We start from the raw sequence: 27,046 nt of genomic DNA, 5'->3' as shown, positions 1-27,046 counted from the left end.
TGTGGGGCCATGCGGGTACTCACAGCAGTGCCGCTGATTTGAAGGTATACATTGTCCCCAAATGTGGAATAGTTATGGGTGAGGACAAAGTCACAAAGTTCAGCCACCACGTTTGCCGTGACATTATCGGAGATACTGTTCCTGATGGCTTGTAGCCCATCTTTGTGTGAAATGTTGGTGTAGAGGGCTTCTACATCCATAGTGGCTAGGATGGTGTTTTCAGGAAGATCACCGATGGATTGTAGTTTCCTCAGGAAATCAGTGATGTCTCAAAGATAGCTGGGAGTGTTGGTAGAGTAGGGCCTGAGGAGGGAGTCTACATAGCCAGACAATCCTGCTGTCAGGGTGCCAATGCCTTAGATGGGGGGGCGCCCAAGATTTCCACGTTTATGGATCTTGGGAAGCAGACAGAATACCCCAGGTCAGGGTTCCAGGGGTGTGTTTGTGCGGATTTGTTCTTGTGCTTTTTCAGGGAGTTTCTTGAGCAAATGCTGTAGTTTCTTTTGATAACTCTCTGTGGGATCAGAGGGTAATGGCTTGTAGAAAGTGGTGTTGGAGAGCAACCTAGCAGCCTCTTGTTCATATTCCGACCTATTCATGATGACGACAGCACCTCCTTTGTCAGCCTTTTTGATTATGATGTCAGAGTTGTTTCTGAGGCTGTGGATGGCATTGTGTTCTGCACGGCTGAGGTTATGGGGCAAGTGATGCTGCTTTTCCACAATTTCCGCCTGTGCACGTCAGCGGAAGCACTCTATGTAGAAGTCCAGTCTGTTGTTTCAATCTTCAGGAGGAGTCCACCCAGAATCCTTCTTTTTGTAGTCTTGGTAGAAAGATCTCTGTGGGTTAGTATGTTGTTCAGAGGTGTGCTGGAAATATTCCTTGAGTCGTAGACGTCGAAAATAGGATTCTAGGTCACCACAGAACTGTATCATGTTCATGGGGGTGGAGGGGCAGAAGGAGAGGCCCTGAGATAGGACAGATTCTTCTGCTGGGCTAAGAGTATAGTTGGATAGATTAACAATATTACTGGTTGGGTTAAGGGAACCACTGTTGTGGCCCCTTGTGGCATGCAGTAGTTTGGATAGTTTAGTGTATCTTTCTTTTGTAGAGAAGCAAAGTGTGCGTTGTAAACGGCTTGTCTAGTTTTTGTAAAGTCCAGCCACGAGGAAGTTTGTGTGGAAGGTTGCTTTTTTATGAGGAAAGGCAAGGATCCGATGAAGTGAGCTATAGCTCACAAAAGCTTATGCTCAAATAAATTTGTTAGTCTCTAAGGTGCCACAAGTACTCCTTTTCTTTTTGCGAATACAGACTAACACGGCCGCTGCTCTGAAACCCGTTTTTTTATGAGGGTATCCAGTTTTGAGAGCTCATTCTTAATCTTTTCCTGTTTGCTGTAGAGGATGTTGATCAGGTGGTTCCACAGTTTCTTTGAGAGCGTGTGGCACAAGCTGTCAGCATAGTCTGTGTGGTATGTAGATTGTATGTATGCCTTGAAGTATTTTCAGGACCTGAAGAGATTTTTATGATAGTCACGAAGTCCTTTCTCCCCCGTACAGTGCACATCAGCAGCAATGTTAGACAGCTACCCTTGTCCTCAAGCAGCATTTCATGGTGGCAGTCACTAAAATATAACCTGATGAGATTGTACTATGTCAGACTGAAGCTGGGTTAGTAAAAAAAAATTACACAATATCATCAGAATTAAAATCCCTGGTCCCCAATCAGGATATCTCTGTAGCTAGTGTAGCCACAGTCAAAGTATCACTGCATCGACCTGTGCGTACAGCAGAGAAGAGGTCACAAGACTGAGGATAAGCAAATCAAAGTATACGGTAAGCAAGTAAAGTCTTAACTGAAGACCAGGTGTAGGACCCTGTCCAAGAAAAGTAAAGAGCACAATCTGGTATTATTTCCTTTGTCCTATTTGCTTAATAGAAAAGATGAAATTTGAAAGACAGGTAGGTAAATCTTCAAAAATATACAAAAACAAAAGAAAACTCTAAGGCAGTCCAATTTTTTTAAAAAATTTTTTGAGAGAAAAGGAAAGGGCAATGATAAGAAAAAAAACCATTGCTATTAAAACTGTGACCGCAAAAAGAGAAGACTAACAAATTTATTTGAGCATAAGCATAAGCTTTCATGAAGTGAGCTGTAGCTCACGAAAGCTTATGCTCAAATAAATTTGTTAGTCTCTAGGTGCCACAAGTACTCCTTTTCTTTTTGCTAGACTACAGTAAAACTATTAGTGAACTCCTGCAAGATTTTTTTTTAATAAAAAAATCTGTTAAAATCTGATTCAGATAAAAATGACACATTCTCTACTAAGAGAAGTACACACTAAGACAGTGATGCTTAGATTGAGGCTTCGGAGCTGCAAGTGGCTCTTTAAAGCGTCTCCTGTGGCTCTTTGCAGGATGTGATATTAAAACAGTGTGATTTAATTATTAACCAATCAAGATGCTTTTACTATGTTATTAACCAATTATAGTTGATAAAATAAAAATACTTGGTCAGTCATTTACTATGAGAATGTATGTATTTATGAATTTATATACACATATATATAAACTAAGTATTTTCCTTGTAATACTGTTTAAATATGAATATATATTACTATAGTAAATGAAACAATGAATTCACACTACTGTGGCTCTTTTGGGTAATGTTGATTGTTAATTTGACTCCCAAACCACTACAGTCTGAGTATCACTGTACTAGGATTTTAAATGTTAGTCTAAAACCTTACACACTTGGCTTCTAAATTTGAGATCTCATTTCATTTTTAATCCTCTTTCAAAGAAAAAATGGTTACCTACCTTTAATAACCATTGTTCTTCGAGATGTGGTGCTCATGTCCATTCCATTCTAGGTGTGCCCATACCCACGTGCACGGTCGTCCGAGATTTTTGCCTTAGTGGTATCCGTAGAGTCAGCTGTGGTGCCCCCCTGGGTGCTGCGCTCTTGCGTCGGTATATCAGGAGCTCCCAGTATATCCGGAGCATTACCCTAAACCCTCTCAGTTCCTTCTTGCCAGAAACTCCGACAGAGAGGCAGGAGGGCGGGTAATGGAATGGACATGAACAACACATCTCAAACAACAACTGTTACGAAAGATAGGTAACCGTTTTTTCTTCTTCGAATGGTTGCTCATGTCGCTTCTATTCTAGGTGACTCAGAAGCAGCATCAATGGAAGTGGGCTTAGTTCACGGTCTTGCAGCTTGCAGCATTGCTCTGCCAAGGCCAGCATCATCTCGAGTTTGCTGGGTAAGCGCATAATGAGACATGAACGTGTGGACAGACAACCAGGTAGCGGCCCTACAGATCTCTTGGATTGGTACCTGTGCCAGGAAAGCTACTGATGACGCTTGTGCCCTAGTCAAGTGTGCCATCACAATTGCTGCCAGAGGTACCTTCACCAGCTCATAGCAGTAGTGGATGCAGACCGTGATCCAGGACAAAATCCTCTGAGCAGACACTAGACGACCTTTCATTCTGTCTGCCACTGCAATGAACAACTGTATTGACTTACGGAATGGCTTTGTTCTATCTATGTAGAAGGCCAGCGCCTTCCTGAAATCCAGAGTGAGTAGCCTGCGTTCCTCATTTGACAGGAGAAGTGCCAGGGGCGCGCTGCACACAGAGGCCGAGGCACGAGCTGAGTCTTGGCAGGACAGCTTGGAAGCTGGACGAAGGGCAGCCTCCAATGAGGAGAGCCTGCAAATGAATATCCCGCTCTGAGTGCTGGGTCGAAAATTTTTACAAATACAACACTTGTCCTTCACATGTGATTCCCCAACCACTTGCGGCAGCTGCTGTGGGGATCACTTACAGGCAAAGGCTGTTACAGTCTGCATAGGGCTTAAACTCCGGAGACCAGGACATGGCCCACTGGGGTGAAGTTCCCGTAGGGATTCTAACTCCCAACTATACTTACCAACTACTTAACACCAACTACTATAAACTACTATTTACAAGGCCCTAAGGCTCAAAGTCAGAAGAGACGAAACTGCTAGATCTTGCTATGCCAGGAAATGCTCTCCAACTAACCACCACAGGTGGTCAGAAGGAACTGAGAGGGCATAGGGCCAGCAGTGCCTGATATACAGACACATGAGTGCGACACTCAAGGGAGTGCCACTGCCGACCCTATGGATAGTGCTAAGACAAAAATCTCCAAAGACCTACCGCGCACACCAAGAATAGACTCGACCTGAGCAAGCACTCAAAGAAGAAACAAGCTATTTCCTGGCAATGTCCCAAACTTTGTTTCCCTGCAGCTACTCTAAAAGCCTTCGTTTTAAGATTTATTTGGCAGCTCATCTATCGCTATCCAGCTAACTCACCTTACATAGGAAGTGACCAGCATAATAAGAATCTTGCTCTATGTAATAGGCAGCAAGAAATAACTAGGTAATAAGAGAGCTGGCATCTTACCCTGGACATTGATCAAAAAGTCTCTGGTTTTGATAGGGGTACAGAGTCTGAATTCCCAAGTGTCTCACTGAACACAGATGTCTTGAATGGTAGCTCCATGCTCTCTGCTATCAGACTGGCTTATCTGCATTTTTAGGGATAGGGTTGGAAATTTACAATAGATGAAAAAACCTGGCATTTATAACTTGTATTGTGGAATCAACTAGACTCTTCAATCAGATCAGGGCCTCACTGTACTAAGTGACGTGCAGTTATATACTGAGAAGATTATTCCTGCCACAAAGAGCTTGCAATCTCACAGACAGCTTGTAATCTAATTGATATCATCACTATATCCAGACTTAGAGGCAAACACAGTGCAACCGTCTCTCAAATCTCTGGCAATGCATCTCAGTCTGAACCTGCAATACCACAATTTTAGTTATCTCCCTTGAGCAAAACACATGCTAAATGACAAAACAAAAGCCATGAATATTCTGTGATAATCAAGGTTTATATTTTCACAGTGATCTGGATTCCAAAGTGTTATATAAACTTTAAACTCTTTCAAAATCCTACCCAATATTTTATATACAAGTTATTAGGGCCTGTAAAGCTTTGGGATTTGGACAGACACCCAAAAAGTTTGGATTCTTATTTGACCCTAACAAACTTTAAAATTTTGAAATAGCCTTCCAAGGGAAGCAGTGGGGGCAAAAGATCTATCTGGCTTTAAGATTCTACTCGATAAGTTTACGGAGGAGATGGTATGATGGGATAATGTGACTTTGGTAATTAATTGATCTTTAAATATTCAGGGTAAATAGACCTAATCCCCTGAGATGGGATATTAGATGGATGGGATCTGAGTTACCCAGGAAAGAATTTTCTGTAGTATCTGACTGGTGCTAAGATACGGGATGTAGATTGAAAAGGATCCTAAAGGGAGCGGAAAAGAATCCCCTAATTATCCTTCATGTGGGAACAAATGATATGGCTAGATTCTTGCTGGAAAGTATTAAGGGAGACTATGCAAGGCTGGGGAAGACACTTAAGGAAATCGAGGCTCAGGTGATCTTTAGTGGGATTCTGCCTGTTCCTAGAGAAGGGCAACAAAGGTGTGAGAAGATTATGACTGTCAGCAGATGGCTTAGGCAGTGGTGCTATAAGGAGGGTTTTGGGATGTATGGCCACTGGGAGGCATTCATGGACAGAGGACAGTTCTCTCGGGATGGACTTCATCTGAGTAGGAAAGGAAATAGACTTCTAGGATCAAGGCTGGCACAACTGATAAAGAGAGCTTTAAACTAGGAATTTGGGGGAAATGGTTGGGAGATGTCCAAGTAATCTCCTCGCCAGATTTTAGCATTGAGAGGGAAGAAGATGAAGTAAGAAAGGATACAGCCATGGGTAAGAGAATGTATATAAGGAGCGAGGGCAGTGTGGATACCAGTCTAATAGGTTATACTGGCTGTAGAATGACTGTGCCTAATAGGGTATAAAATGTGAGTGAGGCCAAACAGCAAAAATTAAGATGTTTGTACACCAATGCGAGGAGCCTAGGTAACAAAATGGAGGCACTAGAGCTACTGGTGCAGGAAGTGAAACCAGATATTATAGGGATAACAGAAACATGGTGGAATAGTAGTCATGACTGGACTACAGGTATTGAAGGGTATGTGCTGTTTAGGAAAGACAGAAATAAAAGGTAAAGATGGTGGAGTAGCATTGTATATCAATGATGAGGTAGAATGTAAAGAAATAAGAAGCGATGCAATGGATAAGACAGAGTCCGTCTGGGCAAAAATTACACTGGGGAAGATAACAAGTAAAGCCTCTCCTACAATAGTGCTTGGGGTGTGCTATAGACAGCCGGGATCTAAATTGGATATGGATAGAGCCCTTTTTACTGTCTTTAATAAAGTAAATACTAATGGAAACTGCGTGATCATGGGAGACTTTAACTTCCCAGATATAGACTGGAGGACCAGTGCTAGTAATAATAATAGGGCTCAGATTTTTCTAGATGCGATAGCTGATGGATTCCTTCATCAAGTAGTTGCTGAACCGACTACAGGGGATGCCATTTTAGTTTGGTTTTGGTGAGTAGCGAGGACCTCATAGAAGAAATGGTTGTAGGGAATAATTTTGGTTCAAGTGATCATGAGCTAATTCAGTTCAAACTAAACGGAAGGATTAACAAAAATAAATCTGCAACTAGGGTTTCTGATTTCAAAAGGGCTGACTTTCAAAAATAAAGGAAATTAGTTAGGGAAGTGGACTGGACTGAAGAATTTATGGATCTAAAGGTAGAGGAGGCCTGGGATTACTTGAAATCAAAGCTGCAGAAGCTATCGGAAGCCTGTATCCCAAGAAAGGGGAAAAAATTCAGAGGCAGGAGTTGTAGACCAAGCTGGATGAGCAAGCATCTTAGAGAGGTGATTAAGAAGAAGCAGAAAGCATACAGGGAGTGGAAGATGGGAGGGATCAGCAAGGAAAGCTACCTTATTGAGGTCAGAACATGTAGGGATAAAGTGAGACAGGCTGAAAGTCGAGTAGAATTGGTCCTTGCAAAGGGAATTAAAACCAATAGTAAAAGGTTCTATAGCCATATAAATAAGAAGAAAACTAAAAGAAGAAATGGGGCCGCTAAACACTGAGGATGGAGTGGAGGTTAAAGATAATCTAGGCATGGTCCAATATCTAAACAAATACTTTGCCTCAGTCTTTAATAAGGCTAAAGAGGATTTTAGGGATTATGGTAGCATGACAAATGGGAATGAGGATATGGAGATAGATATTACCATATCTGAGGTAGAAGCGAAACTCAAACAGCTTAATGGGACTAAATCGGGGGGCCCAGATAATCTCCATCCAAGAATATTAAAGGAATTGGGACATGAAATTGCAAGCCCATTAGCAAGAATTTTTAAAGAATCTAGGTTTCAGAGTAGCAGCCATGTTAGTCTGTATTCGCAAAAAGAAAAGGAGTACTTGATTAGTCTCTAAGGTGCCACAAGTACTCCTTTTCTTTTAATGAATCTGTAAACTCAGGAGTTGTATCGAATGATTGGAGAATTGCTAATATAGTTTCTATTTTTAAGAAAGGAAAAAAAAAAGTGATCTGGGTAACTACAGGCCAGTTAGTTTCACATCTGTAGTATGCAAGGTCCTGGAAAAAATTTTGAAGGAGAAATTAGTTAAGTCTAATTATTGAAGTCAATGGTAAATGGGACAAAATACACATGGTTTTACAAAAGGTAGATAGTGCCAAACCAACCTAATCTCCTTTTTTGAAAAAGTAACAGATTTTTTAGATAAAGGAAATGCAGTGGATCTAATTTACCTAGATTTCAGTAAGGCATTTGATACCGTGCCACATGGGAATTATTAGTTAAATTGGAGAAGATGGGGATCAATATGAACATCAAAAGGTGGATAAGGAATTGGTTAAAGGGGAGACTGCAACGGGTCCTACTGAAAGGCGAACTGTCAGGCTGGAGGGAGGTTACCAGTGGAGTTCCTCAGGGATCGGTTTTGGGACCAATCTTATTTAATCTTTTTATTACTGACCTCGGCACAAAAAGTGGGAGTGTGCTAATAAAGTTTGCAGATGATACAAAGCTGGGAGGTATTGCCAATTCAGAGAAGGATCGGGATATTATACAGGGGGATCTGGATGACCTTGTAAACTGGAGTAATAGTAATAGGATGAAATTTAATAGCGAGAAGTTTAAGGTCATGCATTTAGGGATTAACAACAAGAATTTTAGTTACAAGTTGGGGACGCATCAATTAGAAGTAACGGAAGGGGAGAAGGACCTTGGAGTATTGGTTGATCATAGGATGACTATGAGCTGCCAATGTGATATGGCTGTGAAAAAAGCTAATGCAGTTTTGGGATGCATCAGGAGAGCTATTTCCAGTAGGGATAAGGAGGTTTTAGTACCATTATACAAGGCACTGGTGAGACCTCATCTGGAATACTGTGTGCAGTTCTGGTCTCCCATGTTTAAGAAGGATGAATTCAAACTGGAGCAGGTACAGAGAAGGGCTACTAGGATGATCCGAGGAATGGAAAACTTGTCTTATGAAAGGAGATTTAAGGAGCTTGGCTTGGTTAGCCTAACTAAAAGAAGGTTGAGGGGAAATAAGATTGCTCTCTATAAATATATCAGAGGGATAAATACAGGAGAGGGAGAGGAATTATTTAAGTTCAGCACCAGTGTGGACACAAGAACAAATGGGTATAAACTGGTCACTAGGAAGTTTAGACTTGAAATTAGATGAAAGTTTCTAATCATCAGAGGAGTGAACTTTTGGAATAGCCTTCCAAGGGAAGCAGTGGGGGCAAAAGATCTATCTGGCTTTAAGATTCTACTCGATAAGTTTATGGAAGAGATGGTATGATGGGATAATGGGATTTTTGGTAATTAATTGATCTTTAAATATTCAGGGTAAATAGGCCTAATCCCCTGAGATGGGATATTAGATGGATGGGATCTGAGTTACCCAGGAAAGAATTTTCTGTAGTATCTGGCTGGTGATTCTTGCCCATATGCTCAGGGTTTAGCTGATCGCCATATTTGGGGTCAGGAAGGAATTTTCCTCCAGGGCAGATTGGAAGAGGCCCTGGAGGTTTTTTGCCTTCCTCTATAGCATGGGGCACGCGTCACTTGAGGGAGGCTTCTCTGCTTCTTGAAGTCTTTAAACCACGAGTTGAGGACTTCAATAGCTCAGACATGGGTGAGGTTTTTTGTAGGAGTGGGTGGGTAACATTCTGTGGCCTGCGTTCTGCAGGAGGTCGGACTAGATGATCAGAATAGTCCCTTCTGACCTATGAATCTATGAAACTTTGCCCTGCAAGGACCCACATTCCTATGTCTCCAGACAAACTTCTATCCTCGAAAGGTGCCTCCCTTCAATTTTCTTGGGTGAAGAGGGAGGGGGAGAGGAAGCCAGTGGGCAGTTATCTCCTCTCAATGGCATCTTTTGGGGGGAAGAGGGAAATTATGCGGGCCATCCCTAGAATTTCAGGGGAGGATGGCACATCCATAGCTCCTGGGTATCTTTAGTGGGCATGTCATGCTTTCTTGCTTCCTTCCTTCATACAGTAAGAATTTGGCTCCCCACTCTCCCAGCTACTCCTGGGAATGGAGGGGCGGAGGAAGAGGAAGTTACTCACCTTGTGCAGTAACGATGGTTCTTCGAGATGTGTCCCCCTATGGGTGCTCCACTGTAGGTGCATGTGTGCCCCTGTGCCTCTAATTGGAGGTTTTCGGTAGAAGTGTCCCGTTGAGCCTTTGCATGTGCCCGCCCTCCCTCCCTCATGGTCTGCCTCGAGGCTATTTAGCACTGCACGGGCGAACCCCCCCCCACTTCCTTCTCTACCACAGAGCCCTATAGAGAACTCCAAAGTAGAAGGGAGGAGGGCGGGTTGTGGAGCACCCATAGGGACACACATCTCGAAGAACCTTCGTTACTGCACAAGGTGAGTAACTTCATCTTCTTCTTCAAGTAGCGTCTCTATGGGTGCTCCACTGTAGGACTCCCAAGCAGTACCCAACACTGGAGGCTGGGACTTCGGAGTGGAGTCTTTTACTACAGAGAGTACTGTGGAGTTGAAGATGGTGTCAGCGGCCAAATCTTCAGTGATCGCATAATGTTCTGCAAAAGTATGGGCAGAGGCCCAAGTTGTTGCTCTACAGATTGCTGAGATAGGGGTATCCCTACGGAATGTGACTGAGGTAGAAACTGACCTTGTGGAGTGAGTATGGACTCTGGATGGAAGCAAGCTGCGCCCTTGATAACTGATTAATGCAACTAGAGACCCATTTGGATAGTCTTTGAGCTGATATCACAGAGCTTTTGGATCTTTCTGTGGACAAAAGGAAGAGTTTAGGGGATTTCCTGAAGTCCTTAGTCCTGTCCAAGGAGAATGCTAATGTCCTTCTAATATCTAGCATATGCGCAATTATCTCCCAGTTGTCACAATGTGGTTTTGGGAAAAAACAGGGAGATGGATCTGTTGAGTGCAGAGCAAGTAGGGAGAAACTTGGGATATGGCCTTAGAGTTATTCTGTCTTTAAAAAATAAAAGGCCGTGAACGATGGATGTGCCATCAGGGACGCTATTTCTCCTACGTGCCTAGCTGAGGTGATGGCAATTAGTAATGCTGTCTTCATGGACAGGTGTAAGAGAGAACAAGTTGCCCTGGACTCAGAGGGAGGTCTAGCCAAAGCCCCGAGAACTACGTTAAAGTCCCAGGCTGGAGTGTCCCAGGGTGGTGTCACATATGGGAAGAGATTCCCAATGCCCTTAAAGAATCTATGCATTAGTGGGTGAGCAAACACCAAGTGGGAAGCCAATTTTGCCACAAGATGAACCTTAAGGGCACTGAGTGAGAATTTAAAATGTAGTGCAAAATCAGAGGGAGGAAAGATGAGGTTGGGTCTGTGTGTTTGAAATTACACAAACTTGGAGTTGTTTCCATTTTGTAGATAAGTATGTCAAGTGTCCAACTTTTTGTTGTGTTGCAACACATCTTTCAGCTTGTCAGAACATTCTGCCTCTAAGCCTTGGAACTAAGAAGGAGCCAAGCCTGGAAGTGGAGGACTCGCGGGTTGGGGTGAAGGGTCAGCCCATTGTTTTGAGAGAGCAGGTGAGGGATGGGCTGAAGAGAAACAGGAGGGCATATTGCCATCTGTGACAGGTAAGGGAGCCAGAGTTGCCATGGTCAAGAGGGGCAATCAGAATAACTCTCGCTTTGTCTCGTTGAATTTTCAACAGAATCTTGGATAGAGTAGGAAACTGGGAAAAGACATACAAGTGGGCCCTGTCCTGTGGGAAGATGAGAGCAACTGCTAGTGAATATTTCCCCAGGCCGGTCCTGGAGCAATAACAAGGACCTTTCTTGTTCTGTTAAGTAACGAAGAGATCCATAGTTAGGGTTCCCCAAAGAGTGGATATATCTTGAAGCACCTCTGAATTCAGTACACACTCACTGTCGTGAGAAAATTGCAACTGAGACTGTCGGCTGTAACGTTCTGTATCCCTGGTAGATTGACAGCTGAGATGAGTACATTGTGATGGGTGCATCAATTCCAAAGTTTGAGTGCTGTCTTGTAGAGGGAGGGAGATCTGGAAGCTCCTTGGTGATTTATACAAAACATACATGTCACATTAAGTCCATCATGACCTTTGTGTGTTGTTTTTGATGAAAGGCAGAAAGTGTGCACAGGCACTCCTGACAGCCCTTAGCCCCCAAAAAGTGATATGTAAGGTCATTTCTATGGAAGGCCATTTGTCTTGAACCTTGTGGTTGTGTAGGTGATCTCCCCAGCATATTAGCGAGACATGTGTCCCAGGGTGGTGAATGTGGGTAGCAAGAGGAATGTTCTCGCTTGTTGGTGCTGATAAAGTCTAGTGTCTGTACCGGGGTTAGTATGCTGCTACAATGAAGAGACCTTTGGAGAACCTATCAAAATGATCCTGCCCCAAAGGTAAGCAGTAGGAAATCTCGGTATTGAGATATGGAAGTAGGCACCCTGTAGATTCAGGGCCAGAATCAATCTCCTTGCTTTAGAGCTGGTCCTAACTGCTGTGAAGTAGGACAAGGTGACTTCTGAGTGGTGTGACAGGTGTGTAGATGGCAGCTGATGCTGTAAGGTATCATTGTTCAGACCCTCGACCAGCTCATCAGAAGTACTTATAAGAGACAGTTTGAGAGGTCACGGACTGGGGTGCAGACTGTTCCCACTTTTGAGTCCTGGTCCTCTTACATTGTGGCTCATAACAGCACTGAGATGGTGGGTATTGAGAAGATTGTGACCTGTGGTGTGTTTGAGAGGTATATCTTCTCTTCTGTCCCACAGTGTAGATTCCTAAGGAGTGTAACATGGTCTAAGAATCCTTCAGGATGTGGAGAGAAAATCTGTCTTCTCCGTAAAGAGTTTGGCCCTTCAAACTAGAAGTCTGTAGCTCTTTGGACAATCTAGAGAGATGTAGCCAAAAAAACCAAAACAAAACAACACAACCCACCTCAGTACCATGTCATGTCATGGTGTCATGAAAACTGGGAGGGCAGCTGTAACAGCTACATACAGTGCTGTCTCTAGGACCAGTCTGGCTATTAACTGACCATTCTAAGAATGGTCTGAATCTGTTCTTTTTGTGTTTCCAGTAATGTTCCAGAAACACATTGGGTTTCCCATAATTAATAAAATTGTATTTGGTCATGACAGTTTGGTAATTTATGACTCTAAACTGTAATGTTGTCGATGAATACACCATCCTGCCTGATCGTATGGAGCTGACTTGGCATCATGTTGCTTCCTTCATGCGTTAACCACATCTACTATGATGGAGTTGGGTTGCGGATGTTGAAAACAAAGTCGGTCTTTTTGGGTAGAGATGTAGGTTTTTTGTTTGTTTACACTCTGTTGCTGGATGGTGTGATGCTGGCTGGTGTCTGCCAGATGACTTTGGTAGGATCTAGAATCGCCTCTTTAATTGGGAGGACAATTCTAGATGAGAAGGTGGTGTGCAAAATTTCCACCAACTTGTGATGTGTATCTGCCACCTCCTGTAGGGGAATCTGCAACTCGTCTGCCACCCTCTTGGTAACATCCAGAAAGTTCTTAAAATCTTCACCTAGTGACGAGGGGTGGGCAGCACAGCCTCGTCTGGGACAGATGAGGAGAAGTGTGACGGAGGGGGAGTGTCCTCTTCAGGTTCTTTTTCCAGTTTTCCAGTGGAAAAGCTACCTCCTGCGCTGATTCAGGTGCTCCAGACAGCCAGGCTGTAGCAAACCATCGGGTGGACTCTCCCTGAGAGTCACTTGGGATGATCGTGACGTTTGTGTGTACGTCGCCCAAAAATTACAATATGGCCTTGGGGCGGGGGGTGAGGGAAGAAGACAGGCATGGGTGGTGGGGTTACCTCAGGGGGCCCATACCGCGACTGAAAGTTGGCTTGATGGAATTGGGGTGGATCCTTGTAGTGTGACGGTGGGCCACGATGAGGGCCAGGGAAATTATCTCCTCCTGACCAGTGTCAGATTCTTCAGTGGGTAAGGGTGGCGCTGACTGGGGTATTGGCAGTGTACAGCCTGATGGCAAGAGCGATTCTGGGTGCGGGGATATTCTCGATACCAGGGTCCTGATACCAAGGAATGGGGATTGCGATTCTTCCCGAATCATCAGGTCTCCAGGGTACCAGAGCTCATGCAGTACCATGGGTTCATTTGGTACCACAGAGGAGTGTCTCTAGTATGCTGTCAGTATCGATGGTTGGGAAGGTTCAGAACACTTCCTAGATGGAAGTTTTGTCGCACCTGGTACCGCTCTTTTAGAGATAGTACGGTAATCGTCCCTGCTCCTTAGGGGGAGTACTGACTTGCGAAGCCCCTGGCATCTCTGCAACGGTGCCCTGGGGATGGTGCCACAGCAGAGCTCACAGCAGGGCAGAGCTCACAGCAGGAGACTCTGTCTCAGGTGCCTGCTTCAGAGTTGCAGTGTGGAGGGTGCCGCAGCAGAGGGCCCCTTATTGGTGCTGTGCTTCTGAGCCGCTGGTGTCGTCCTACGTCATACTGAGGCGGCTGCTCTGGGGAGCCCCACAGCTACTCAGAATGCATGTGTTTGGATCGGTGCCGAGATGGCCACACTGGAACCCCTCTGGCTGGCCAGTTGCTCGGAGGAGCTCTTTTTATGAGCTTTTCCAGAGGGAGTCTGCTGGTGGCTTCCTCCCCACCCCCCTCTTCTTCTCCTCTTCACGACTGGACCCCTTTTTAAGTTCCAGGGATGATCCAGGGTCAGCACTTACTGGAGTCCCCTGTTTTCTCCATATGGAGGAGTTTTAACTTCAGCTCCCAGCTCCTGTGGGACTGCCGTTTTAGCTGTGGCCAATAAAACACTTCTGTGAGGCTCTCCTAGGCACAGTGTGTGTGTCTGGCCATTACAGGAACTGACTCCTGGCAGGAGAGGCCCTGCTTGGAGCAGAGAGAGCCAGGCATGCCCCTGGACAGGGGGCTGTCATCCTCTAGCAGGGAGGAATGCAGAAGAACGTGGTCTTTATTTAAAAAAACAAGCAAATCTGAAAATAAAAAAAATACGAGTCTACTAGATGCCTGGGGGCAGAGGGAATGCCCCCAGACAGGGTAGGAAACTGAAGTTCTTTTCCTTTCTCTCTTTTTTTTTTAACCCAAAGGAATAAAATAAAATAAAACACACACTAGCCTAACTGCTTTTAAGGAGAACAAAAGGTAACAAAACATACACTACTTATGCTAATGACACAGAAAAGGAAGGGACAACTGCTCATTCCATCTGAGGCCAAAGGCAGTAGAGAAGGAAGTGAGAGGTTCACCTGCAGTGCTAAATAGCCTCCAGGCAGGCCATGAGGGAGGGAGGGCACATGCGCGGGCTCAATGGGACACTGCTACCAAAAATCTCCAATTAGAGGGGCAGGAGCACACATACACTTACAGTGGAGCACCCACAGAGACACTACTAGAAGAAGTAGTATGAAGCTTCCTCCACCTTTGTGTCCTTTATCTACTAGCATCTCTGCAACCCCATTCAGGATTCTCTAGTGGGCATCTCTCAACATATGAAGAGAAGTTCAGATTAGAAATTGGAAGGCCAAGAACAGTGTGGAGGAGGATCCTGCAGGAAGAAAGCTCCTCCAATCTCAAAGTGGGAAGAGTTTGGGGTTTTCCTCTCTCACCAGGTTACTTGTGCCTGCTTCCCTTCCCCTGAAATCCATGCGTCATAGTCAGCCCTGAGATACCTGAAATGTGTATGAAAGAGAGACTACCCCGAATCACTCACTAAAACATTAATGTGGAAGGTTGGGACTGTGGAGACAGGAGAGGTTTTTGCCAGTTCCGTGGTCATTCTTTTTGCTTCTGCTCCACTGGGCAGCTGCACAGAAGAAGAAGAACAATCATACTTCCAACGCATTCAACACTACTGCAACCCCTAGTGGTGGGAGGCCAATTTTTAATTTTATTTTAAAACCAAGACAGATGCCCTGCACTGTACTCCAGAAAATGGAGAAGACCTGGCCAAAACAGGCCAACTGAAGCATACATGATATAAAAAGGATTCTTTGGCTTGGTTTGCACTCTTAAATGGAATGTCTCACATATTAGTTCAAGAAAAATGCCCAAAAGGATAAATTTTATTGCTATACCTTTCTTCTTTCAACCTCTAAAACTGACAGGCTTCATAAGATTTAATGCCTTCTCTTTCTGGTTATAGATTACATTTTTAATTTGACTCATGAAAGTCAACTAAGGTGGGGGGAGGAGGCATTACTATGCATATTACATGCACAGAAAAAAGTATGTTGAAAACGTGGTGTGTAGTAAACATTTAAATACAATACACGGGAAAGAGAAACAATGGATCATTCATACTTTCTGCTGAGAATGAAATAATCACTGAATATATTTGATATTTCTATGTCTACTTATAAACCCTTCGGTTATGATATAACTAGACTAGTAACTACAAGGAACTGACTGCCCTGAGAAAAAATGAAACACCTTATTTTTGCTTAGATACTCCTGAAAAAGAAAACAAACTGCATTACCCATAGAGCTGTATTTGTTCTTCTGACAGCTTTGGCTTCTTTATCTGATTTCAACATGTTTGAACTTTTAATGGAGATCATTTAATTATCCTCCCAATGTAGAGGATTATTATGATGCCACTGAAATGCATAGGTGTCTAGATCACAAAAGCCAGCACCCATAAATGACATCTTTGTTGCCAGACACAGCAGAGAGACCAAGCTTAGGATAGGCTTGGAGACTGAGCTATCTTCTTATCCCTAGAGATAATCCTTTTAGGTCAGGACTGATGCAGTAATCAGCAGGGGAAGCTTATGCTGCTTTTCTACATGATGCTTCCATTCTATATTTGTCTTCCTCAATTTGTTTCTTTTCATAGACATCTTTTTATTCTTCTTTTCATAGATACTAAGGTCAGAAGGGACCATTCTGATCATCTAGTCTGACCTCCTGCACAACGCAGGCCACAGAATCTCACCCACCCACTCCTATGAAAAACCTCACCTATGTCTGAGCTATTGAAGTCCTTAAATCATGGTATAAAGACTTCAAGGAGCAGAGAAGCCTCCCTCAAGTCAACCATGCCCCATGCTACAGAGGAAGGCGAAAAACCTCCAGGGCCTCTCCAATCTGCCCTGGAGGAAAATTCCTTCCCGACCCCAAATATGGCAATCAGCTAAACCCTGAGCATATGGGCAAGAATCACCAGCCAGATACTACAGAAAATTCTTTCCTGGGTAACTCAGATCCCATCCATCTAATATCCCATCTCAGGGGATTAGGCCTATTTACTCTGAATATTTAAAGATCAATTACTTACCAAAATCCCATTATCCCATCATACCATCTCTTCCATAAACTTATCAAGTAGAATCTTAAAGCCAGATAGATCTTTTGCCCCCACTGCTTCCCTTGGAAGGCTATTCCAAAACTTCACTCCTCTGATGGTTAGAAACCTTCATCTGATTTCAAGTCTAAACTTCCTGGTGGCCAGTTTATACCCATTTGTTCTTGTGTCCACATTGGTGCTGAGCTTAATTCCTCCCTCTCCCTCTCCTGTATTTATCCCTCTGATATATTTATAGAGAGCAATCATATCTCCCCTCAACCTTCTTTTAGTTAGGCTAAACAAGCCAAGCTCCTTAAGTCTCCTTTCATAAGACAAGTTTTCCATTCCTCGGATCATCCTAGTAGCCCTTCTCTGTACCTGCTCCAGTTTGAATTCATCCTTCTTAAACATGAGAGACCAGAACTGCACACAGTATTCCAGATGAGGTCTCACCAGTGCCTTGTATAATGGTACTAAAACCTCCTTATCCCTACTGGAAATACCTCTCCTGATGCATCCCAAAACCGCATTAGCTTTTTTCACGGTATCAAATGCCTTACTGAAATCTAGGTAAATTAGATCCACTGCATTTCCTTTATCTAAAAAATCTGTTACTTTTTCAAAAAAGGAGATTAGGTTGGTTTGGCACTATCTACCTTTTGTAAAACCATGTTGTATTTTGTCCTATTTACCATTGACTTCAATATCCTTAACTAATTTCTCCTTCAAAATTTTTTCCAAATTTCAAAATTGTTTCCTTTCATGTCTCATCATATCGTAACTTTATTGTACTGTAAAGCACCAAGCATGTTTTTGGATGCTGTAAAAATAGTAACCTAACTTTTATACCTGATTGCAGCCATTATCTCATGAAAACAAGTTATACAAAAAATATTATATATAAAATAAATCTCATAGCATTTCGGCCTTATTGCAATTTTAGTTTTCTACAATTTCAAGTCAGAGGGACCTACATTTGAGTCTTTGCAAGGGAAAAGCCATCTTAGGTTTACTGAGACTGGCCGGGGGGAGGGACGGGAGGGACGACAAGCACAAGCTCAGAACTCTCTTGGTTTATATGAAATCTGTAGAATATAGTATTTTGGGGAAGATCTCAAAGCAAGAACATTAACTATCTTGTCTTCATATCTTTGAAAGGAAAAATGTCAGCTGTCAAATTCTGCAACTTGCTATCTCTACTAAAGGAGGTGATGACCACTAGGAATACAGTTTTAAAAGTATAAAGACTAAGAAGGACAAGTCAATCAGTTCTTGATCTCTATATGTATTACAATTGAAGTTCAGCATGGCAGGCATTTGTCACTTTAGCAAACTGAGTCTCCTGGTAAGTTAGCTAGTTAGAATATGAGTAACAGCCTAATCTTAACCAATAAAAGTAGATAAACGTGAAGAAGGTTTCTTAAGGCTTAGTCTGGGAAGGCGTTTTATGTTTTACGTGGACTACAGTTATCACTTATGAATCAGCATTAGTTTGTTCTAACATTTTCACACACCTTGAGAGAAAGTTTACAGATTTTGTAAGAATGAAATCATCCAAAATATGGAAGCTAGAGAATTTAAATTTAAATTTCTCTAGAATAGCAATAAGGGAATTTGCTGTGGACTACTCAATACGAGTTGTGATCAGACATCAGATTTAACATTGTACTGGAACTAACTTTGTCCTATGGTCAACTGTAAGCCTTAAGTCAAACAACTCCTGAAAAAACTACTCTGGATCAGATATGGGGGGGCAGTTTGAAATCAAATACCAAGCAGTAAACATAGGCTTAATTCATACCCAAGCTGCAATCCAAATTATTGTGATCGGTTTTGGGTCTTTATACCTATTTTGCCAAGAGTAACTAACAATTTTTTGGAAGGATTTGAGAACTGGTTCACTGAGGAAAAACTCCTTGCAAATAACTTCCTTCGTGACAGATAACTGTAATTGTTCATTATGAGAAATCATTTGTCATCCTGTTATTTATTCATCTAAATAAACAGTCCCTATAACTAAGCAAACACAGGTGGGTAAATGAGCAGGCTGATATTCTTACCTGAATATGAATCAGGCATTCTTTTGTGCTTTTCCTCTCGAAAGATAATCATAACATATTTCTTAAGTTAGTGTTCAAAATCAATTTTTATCCTGTTGCTTAATTATCAAATAAAAACTTGCAAATTCAGGAGAAGGCATTGAAGCTCCTGTAGAGATTTCCCTTTCAGGAGCTATGATAGAACTACTGTAATTTAGATAAGTGAAAAGGAGTCTCTGTCACTTGCTGAGTTAGCAGGGGTACTGGTGAAGATACACTGTGCCAGCAGCAATGTGAGATTTGACAAGTTTTCAGCAATGCCAGTACAAGTAATATCAGCGTATGAACCTATACCAACATTGGAACACCAATCCTGTATTATATGTCATTTGCCAAGATATTAATCTCAAGAATGGTGGTATATTATAATAATAAATAATAACTAAATGGAATCTGTCTTACAAAGCCCTTTACAACATTTACAAATTGATTTTATGAATTAAAACTCACACATCTCACTTCCTCCACTGGTCAAATGCTATCATCACTGAGGTAGAAGATACCAGTCATTTCACAGCATACAACAACTCTCCACTTCAGTAAAGCAAAAAATATCTTAAGGTGTTTTTGTGTAGGAAGAATGAAATTAGCCAACTGGAAATGATTAAAAGTCACAATAACACCCCTTCCAATACTTGCGAAAGATCTGGAATCTGTAGTTACCTGAAGTGGTAAAGACCAGGTTTTACACCTCATCTGATAGATGGCACCTCCACCAGCACAATGCACTATAAACTTAACATTGGCTTACAGGGAAAAGTGTCACCATCTGTTTCAGCAACACCAAATTCATAGATTCAAAGGCCAGTAGGAACTATTGTGATCATCTAGTCTGACCTCCTGTATAACACAGAACATAGAACTTCTCCAAAATAATTCCTAGAGCATATTTGTTAGAAAAACATCCAATCTCGATTTAAAAATTTTCAGTGATGGAGAATCCACCACAACCACTGGTAAACTGTTCTAATTGTTAATTAACATTTAAAAATTATGCCTTTTTTTTAGTCTGAATTTGTCTAACTTCAACTTCTAGCCACAGGATTGTGTAGAACCTTTCTCTGATAGATTGAAGAATCCATTATTAAATATTTGTTTCTCATGTAAATACTTATAGACTGTAATTAAGTCACCCCTTAATATTCTCTTTGTTAAGCTAAACAGTTTGAACTCTCTGGATCTATCACTAAAAGGCATCTTGCATCATCATCATCTTTTGTTCTATTGAGGTTCTCACATCATACCACCGTTCTAGCTGAGAACCAATGCAAATACCAATCAGGCCTCAACCTGCCTAATTTAAGAGATGTGATGAGATCATTGCCCAAAGTGAATGGAAGAAGTTCAAGCTTATAGATCAAATTATAGACTCATTTGTATATTCAGAGTGAGATCCGAAGACAAACTTTGCCTCCTTTATGGAGTTTGATTAATGTTGCACAGAAGTCTGAGTAGCATCCCCACTTGCTACCTGAACACAAAAAGTGAAGAATATATTTTTATGTAGCAGCCTATGGGAGAAGGAAAAAATAGGTCAAGAACATAATTGATCTGACTGACACTTAACTATAATAATCATAGGTAAGATGAACATGTAATTCACAAAAGCAATTGAGGATGTGATTCCAGCTGTTAAAACTGGGTACGAATGTTCTATTAAAATATTTTAAAATTAATATTAGCACCTCAGTATAAATATATTAAACACCAATTCACTTGCCAAGGAAAACATTTTCTTGGTTAATCTGTTGTAACTGCCCATGGACTAACATTATTCGGCACAAGATATTTAAGGGCCACATCCTAAAGTCCATTGAAAGTAATGGGAATCTTTCCTAAATCTCCAGAACAGGTGAAAGTGTTTACTAAATCAATACATTAATCAGACTGTTGCACCCCACTCATCTGTAACATAAGCCCCAAACACTTGGGAACAGCTCTATTCCAATGGATAGATAGGCAAAACAATGTGATACTATTTATATGGTCTAATTTTATTTATAAAAGAAGTAAAAAATTGCAGTTTGTTGGGCAAATTTTACTACTATTAACGTGCAAAGAATAAGATGTGCTCTTTAATATTGTCTGTTGATTTCAGTTGTTCCCATCAAGTCCCAGCAACAGCTAGATGACTCAAACCTGGAAGTTAGCAACATCTCTAACAAAGTAAAGCTAGATGACATATTCATTGTGAATAATTTCTCCAACAAATTTTGCCACTTGCCAAATACAAATACATTTTTATTATTGAATTAGCTCTAACAACAAGCTGTTTCATGTAAATCATGGTAAAATCTTAAAAGGCTCCAGCAGCCTAAACAGTTCAGCATTTACTTTGGAAGTCAGTGTGTACAAAAGAACAAATATAACAAAAAACCTACTTCATGCTAGATTTTTTATTATACACAATATAGAATATTAATTATATGTTATCATTCAATCAATCTTTTATGTTTTCATTTATTTTGCTTACTGAATGGTTTTCAATTTTTCACAAATAAGTGAACAGGCATTAAATGATCTAGGTAGAAGAGGTATTTATTCACCATACTTTAAATAGTCACATAACAGATCTATATTAATTCAGTCAATAGATTCCCAGGGATTGAGTTCATTGAATTCACTACGGCAATAATGGAGTATAAAAAAGTCAACTTACTGTTGCATGTGATATGGTAAGAATTCCATTTTTGACAGTGCACTTTCTTCTCTGCCACACTTTCCTTAGCCTAAACAATAACAGGACAATATATCAGGAACCAAACATAATTACTGCTCCTTTTAGTTTGTCTGAACAACAAACTTGGAGGACAAAGAAGCTAAAGATAATAAACACATTTATCATTCTGTTTACATTTAAAATAGATTAGCAAGCCAACACACTGTACATCAAACCAACTGATTTAGGTAAAATTTTCAAAAGAGCTTCATTCCCATTTTCAAAAGACTCTTCAGCCCTTAGGAGCTCAAGTCCCACTGATTTTCAATTAAATGTAGGTGCGGAAGTACCTAATTCACTTTTGAAAATTTTATCACTACTCTTTATGCTTTACTACATTAACTGCATTAGTTTAATAGATGGAAACTTTTAAATAAACGAACACCTAATTTCACTTTTCTGACCAGGTGAGGAGAATTCTTCATGTGAAACAACAAAAAAGTGACATAATCCAAACCTGATTTGGCTTAACTGAAATTTTTCATTTATGCCTCCACGTTTTAAAACAAACAAAAAAAACAATTTATAACTATATCCACCACAAAGTTAACAATTCATGTCCCTGATTTATCTCTGATTGAAAGGTCATAAATTAAATTCTCTTTGAAAAAGGTGTTTGCACATTAAAAGGCTTATCACTCTGTCTGGTCATTCATGTAGTCCCTGTGCTTCTAAGCCTATAAAGTATTTTAAACTGATTAAAATAGAACTACAGTAGGATTCTAATCAATGTTTTTAGGATTTCTCTGAGTTAAATTCCCAGTTCAATAGATTATGCTTATATGAATCCTATTCTCCAACGCTTCCTCATCTCTTATATGGGATGGGGAGCAGGAAGAACCTCCACTCTAGTACTAATTATCTTAAGGCTATGCAGTTTTGATGCTGTGCATTTAATATTTTTCAGAGACAGAAAACAATTATTTAAATTTGTTCTAGGAAGGTTCAAAGCAGAAAATTGGATCCTCTCCCAATAACATATTTCTGTATAAAAGCTGTGTTAGTTGGCTGTCTTCACTCTATATTCCCTGAAGAAGAGATGCTGTTCAGCTTCTACTTTTTTCACTACTGAGGCTTTTATTTTTATTCATACCTTAAATCACTATATAGAAGAGGAAAACAAAGTGGTCCCTGAACTTTCATCAGCAGCAATACCTCATTCAAGAGCATTGGGACAGTACTGCAGACTTTCCTGCTTTTATCTACATTGCCCTCACTTGATTGATGTAACTCCTGTTCCTGATGTGCTACTAGATTAAGAGGGAGTAAATGAACTACAGACTGGACTGGTCTTTTAATGACTTCACTTCTCTAATACCTAGGGCACCAACTTACGTTATCTTTGGGAAGAAGTCTGGTATCTACAGACAGAAAACACTGGCAATAAAGAATCTGGATTATGATTTCACATCTAACATTTTGCATGACCACACAATGTTCCATTTTTTCAATGAATAGATTACACTAATATGAAAAGGAGTACTTGTAGCACCTTAGAGACAAACAAATTTATTTGAGCACAAGCTTTCGTGAGCTACAGCTCACTTCATCGGATGCATTGAAGTGAGCTGTAGCTCACAAAAGCTTATGCTCAAATAAATTTGTTAGTCTCTAAGGTGCCACAAGTACTCCTTTTCTTTTTGCGAATACAGACTAACACGGCTGTTACTCTGAAACCTGTCATTACACTAATATGGCCTGTCTTCCGATTCCTCACCCTATCATCCCAGCTAATACAAAAGTTGTTAAAGAGGTGACTGCTGTAATCTGTTTTATATAATTTATGTATGTTGAAGAACTCAGCAATGTCTGAAAATTTTGGAGCATTAAAAAGAAAAAGAATTATTGGTTGACAGATCTCTCACACAGTGGCTGTGCGTTTTTTGTCACCAAAGAAACAAAATAAGTGAAGCTAACAAAAGAACCACCCAGATGGAATGTAGGTAATAAAATGAAGTCAGACTGTTCTTTCATAATAATAAAATCTTAAAACCTTAGTGTTAGGACGTTTACTTTTCTGATGCCCCAGCACTAAAAATGACTCAAGTTGTTAAACAACTGCAGGTCTGACTATTTTTCAGATTTCAAATGTTAAAGTTTGGATTTTTTTCTAAGTCACAAAGGTTTGGTTAAAATATTATTCATGTCTGTAGAAAAGTGCAATTATCTTCTTGCAGCTGGTTTAATATCCTATGTGAAATGACTGGTGACATCAGAATAGTTAAGGATTCTAAAACGACTAAAACTTTTTTAAATTGCTTTATTTGTAGATACTGATGATACTTAGAAAATAAGATATGCATGAAATCTGTATGTATGATTCTGCAAGAAATTCCAGTTTATAATTTAATAAACATTTTTAATAACTTAATACAAAGAGAGAACCTCTTTAAGGTCTTGGCATAGGGAGAAAGAGTTAAGGTTACATTTTTAAAGTTAGATATGCATTTCCTGATCTTTGAGTGCTTTATTTTTTCATCCTTAATGCTACATTCAAATTGCTTGAAGTAATAACTTTTTGGTAAATAAAATATAAATATTACAAATTAAAACTCTGAACCTAGCAAACACTTGCTCATTTGAATATGCCTTTCATTAGTTGGCTAACTGAAGCCCATGGAACATCTTGATTGAGTATAGGCTTGCAGATTTGGCCTATAAACTACTATAATTCTCTCTATTTTCTACAGATGCACAAATTGTATTCAATTTACAGTTAATGCTATGACCCTGAAAATCAAGAATTTGAAATCAAACATTTAGATACGAAAAAGTTCAATTTTTAACCATTGTATTTTTATTTATAAAGGGTAACGTTTTCTGAAGTGCCTTACTGACTTAAGAGCTTAAGTCCCATTTTAAAATTGAGCAGCTCTCAGAGAGAGCTAGGTCCTAAGGACCGAAGTCATTTTTGAAACACAGACTTAGGCTCTTAAGTTTCCAAGGTGCTTTTGAAAACTTTACTCAAATGGTCCAGAGAAGTATGTCTCAAAAAGGGTTAAAATTGTGTATAATATGAATTGAGAAGTATCTGAATCTAGTAGCTTATGTTCAAACGTAGAAATTCTGGATTTTCAAGAGCACTAAATGATATCAAATGGGGTAAGTAAACATCTTCTGCACATCCAATGGGACAAGTAATAAAAATTTAACAGAGAAGTTACAGTTTTACATATCTCCATGAAGTGTGATTCAGATGTCTCTATGTTACACACCACATGAATTGATATACCAAACAACATTGACTTTTTGTCTCTGAATAGTTTTCATAAATTCTAAGTTTTAACAATGTCTAAAGAGAAAACAAGCACTTCACAAATGAGATATGCAAGCATTCTAATCAGTAAATTAAGAGAATTCTTTTAATCATGTATGTTTTTAAAATGTACAAGCTCAAAAAATTCAGTGCATACACTGTATATTGATGGTGATCAATTATATAAAACAATTCATATTAGTATATTATATACTCCAACTACATACCCATCACTCTTCTTTAAGAGATAACCCTTCTTCTCGCTTCCATACTCCTTATTTCCCTGAAGCTGATGCATACTATATCCTCCTTGCCTGCTCTGGGAATCCTATAGAAGGGGAAAAAGCCATTACAAAAACTTTAATGTCATTATGTAACAAGATCTCACATTGATCGTAGTTTACTTCTCCTTCCCCACCTCCTCCCACTTTACGTAATAACAGATTTTTCAAACAAGGAATCCAGCTAAGAAGTTTAATAACTAGTTATGGACTCCACAATAAATACATGATCAGGTAATGTAATATTCAAAACTCTGAATTTTAAGTATATAAAGAATGCAGGTGTGTATCCCAAGGTAATGAAGGAATTAAAAAGGCTCATCATAAATTGCTAAAAGAAAGCAAGTAAGTTTTACACGCACAATTATATAGGAAACACCACCAGTAATCATCCTCAATTTTAATTAAGTTTAAAAATACACATACTGTACATATTTTTTAATAAATGGAATCTTCTCAAATAATTTTTAAAAAAACTAATGAAAGAAACAAGTAGGGTGATAAAAATGTCATCAAATTCACTAGAAAAACAAAGGGCTTATTAAAACATTGACTTACTCTCCTAGCCTTCGATCAGGAAAGGCAAAAGCAACATAGGAAAGAAAAAGCAAAGAATTTAAAAAGAGAATTAATTTTGGAAAATAATGTGCTCCTGAACATATATTCTGCAGCTTCCACATTTAAAAAGACAATCGACAGTCATTTTTGCAAATAGCACTAATTAGTAGGAAGAAACAACACAGTTCTTTGTTTAGACACTTATTAGCCTAATGCCAAGTAACATCAGAGCATGGTAAAATACTGTACTTGTTTATCTTTTAGTGGTTTGTAATTAAAATATCTTTTAATATTTAATTGGAACATGGAAGGATACTAATAACATTGTTGTATGCAGTGTTCTTGTACCCATGTCGGTACATGGATATTAGAGTGACAAGATGGATGAAGTAGTATCTTTTATTGGACCAACTTCTGTTGGTGAGAAAGATAAGCTCTCTAGATACACAGAGCTCTTCCTCAGGTTAGTTTCACACTTAAATACAAGGTTGAACAGATAGCACATTCTCTAAGGGACAGTTCAAGATGAAGTGGCTCTTTAACATCTCTGTAGTCAGGAAAAAAAGGGGTGTGCTGCTGGTAGACCAGCTCTCACCAAGGCTGTAGGTATCAGCTGAGCACTGACAAATTCATAGCTGGAAACCAGACCAACTTACCAGTATGTTAGTATTGTTCAACACAGGTGTTAGACTTGTAAGGATGTATTTAGTGTTTAGTCTATAAAATGGTTGTAAGTTCCAGCATGTATTAATCTTACTTGTAATGTCTGTATCCCATGCTATAAGGCAATACATAAGTTTTGCTTTATAACTGTAAAAATGCCTGCTCTGAACTTGTGAACTCAGACAGTAGGAGTGTTTCCCCTGTCCATCAAGGAGGACTATCAAAACTAGGCAATTGTGAAGCATCACAATACAAAGATTTGGCTAATGGCCTCCTTACATCCATAAAAGTGCTACATGCAAGGAAGCACGTCTCATAAACGTGAATTCTGAAAGCAGAAAATAAAGATAGCGGAAATGAAAATTCTTCAACTCTTTGCTGTTTGGACTCTCAGAGGGCTGAAGCTAGGAAACAAAAAGCAGATATCTCCAGGATCAACCTGGGTTAGCCCTAAGACATTCAATGCTGACAGATTACTATATCTCTGTCACATTTTGGAACCATAGACTGTAACTCATTTGTATTACATGTTGCCTGCTTTAACCTGTAAATAACTCGTCATTTCTTTCTTCTAGCTAATAAATCCTTAGTTAGGCATTTACTATAGGATTGGCTACAAGTGTTGTCTTTGGTGTGAGTTCTAAGGTAC

General features: G+C 40.2%; 1 protein-coding gene across 9 annotated transcripts in view; it reads right to left on the bottom strand.

Moving 5' to 3' along the window:
- The window catches only part of ASAP1 (ArfGAP with SH3 domain, ankyrin repeat and PH domain 1), a 398,854-nt gene that overhangs the window by 100,489 nt on the left and 271,319 nt on the right, over positions 1-27,046 (bottom strand). For 7 of the 9 annotated variants that reach the window (XM_043507340.1, XM_043507342.1, XM_043507345.1 and 4 more), the window contains 2 exons: positions 25,123-25,223; positions 21,580-21,649 (listed from right to left, as the gene is read on the bottom strand). In XM_043507340.1, the coding sequence (XP_043363275.1) occupies positions 21,580-21,649; positions 25,123-25,223 (171 nt within the window). Of the gene's footprint in view, positions 1-21,579; positions 21,650-25,122; positions 25,224-25,734; positions 25,744-27,046 lie in introns of all 9 variants that reach the window. The other 2 variants (XM_043507341.1, XM_043507339.1) reach the window with 1 other exon arrangement.

The sequence above is a fragment of the Dermochelys coriacea genome, chromosome 2 (genome assembly GCF_009764565.3).
Source record: "Dermochelys coriacea isolate rDerCor1 chromosome 2, rDerCor1.pri.v4, whole genome shotgun sequence".
In the NCBI taxonomy this organism is placed as follows: Eukaryota; Metazoa; Chordata; order Testudines; family Dermochelyidae; genus Dermochelys; species Dermochelys coriacea.
Note: the sequence above shows the minus strand (reverse complement) of the source record. Positions and strands in the feature narration are given on the sequence as shown.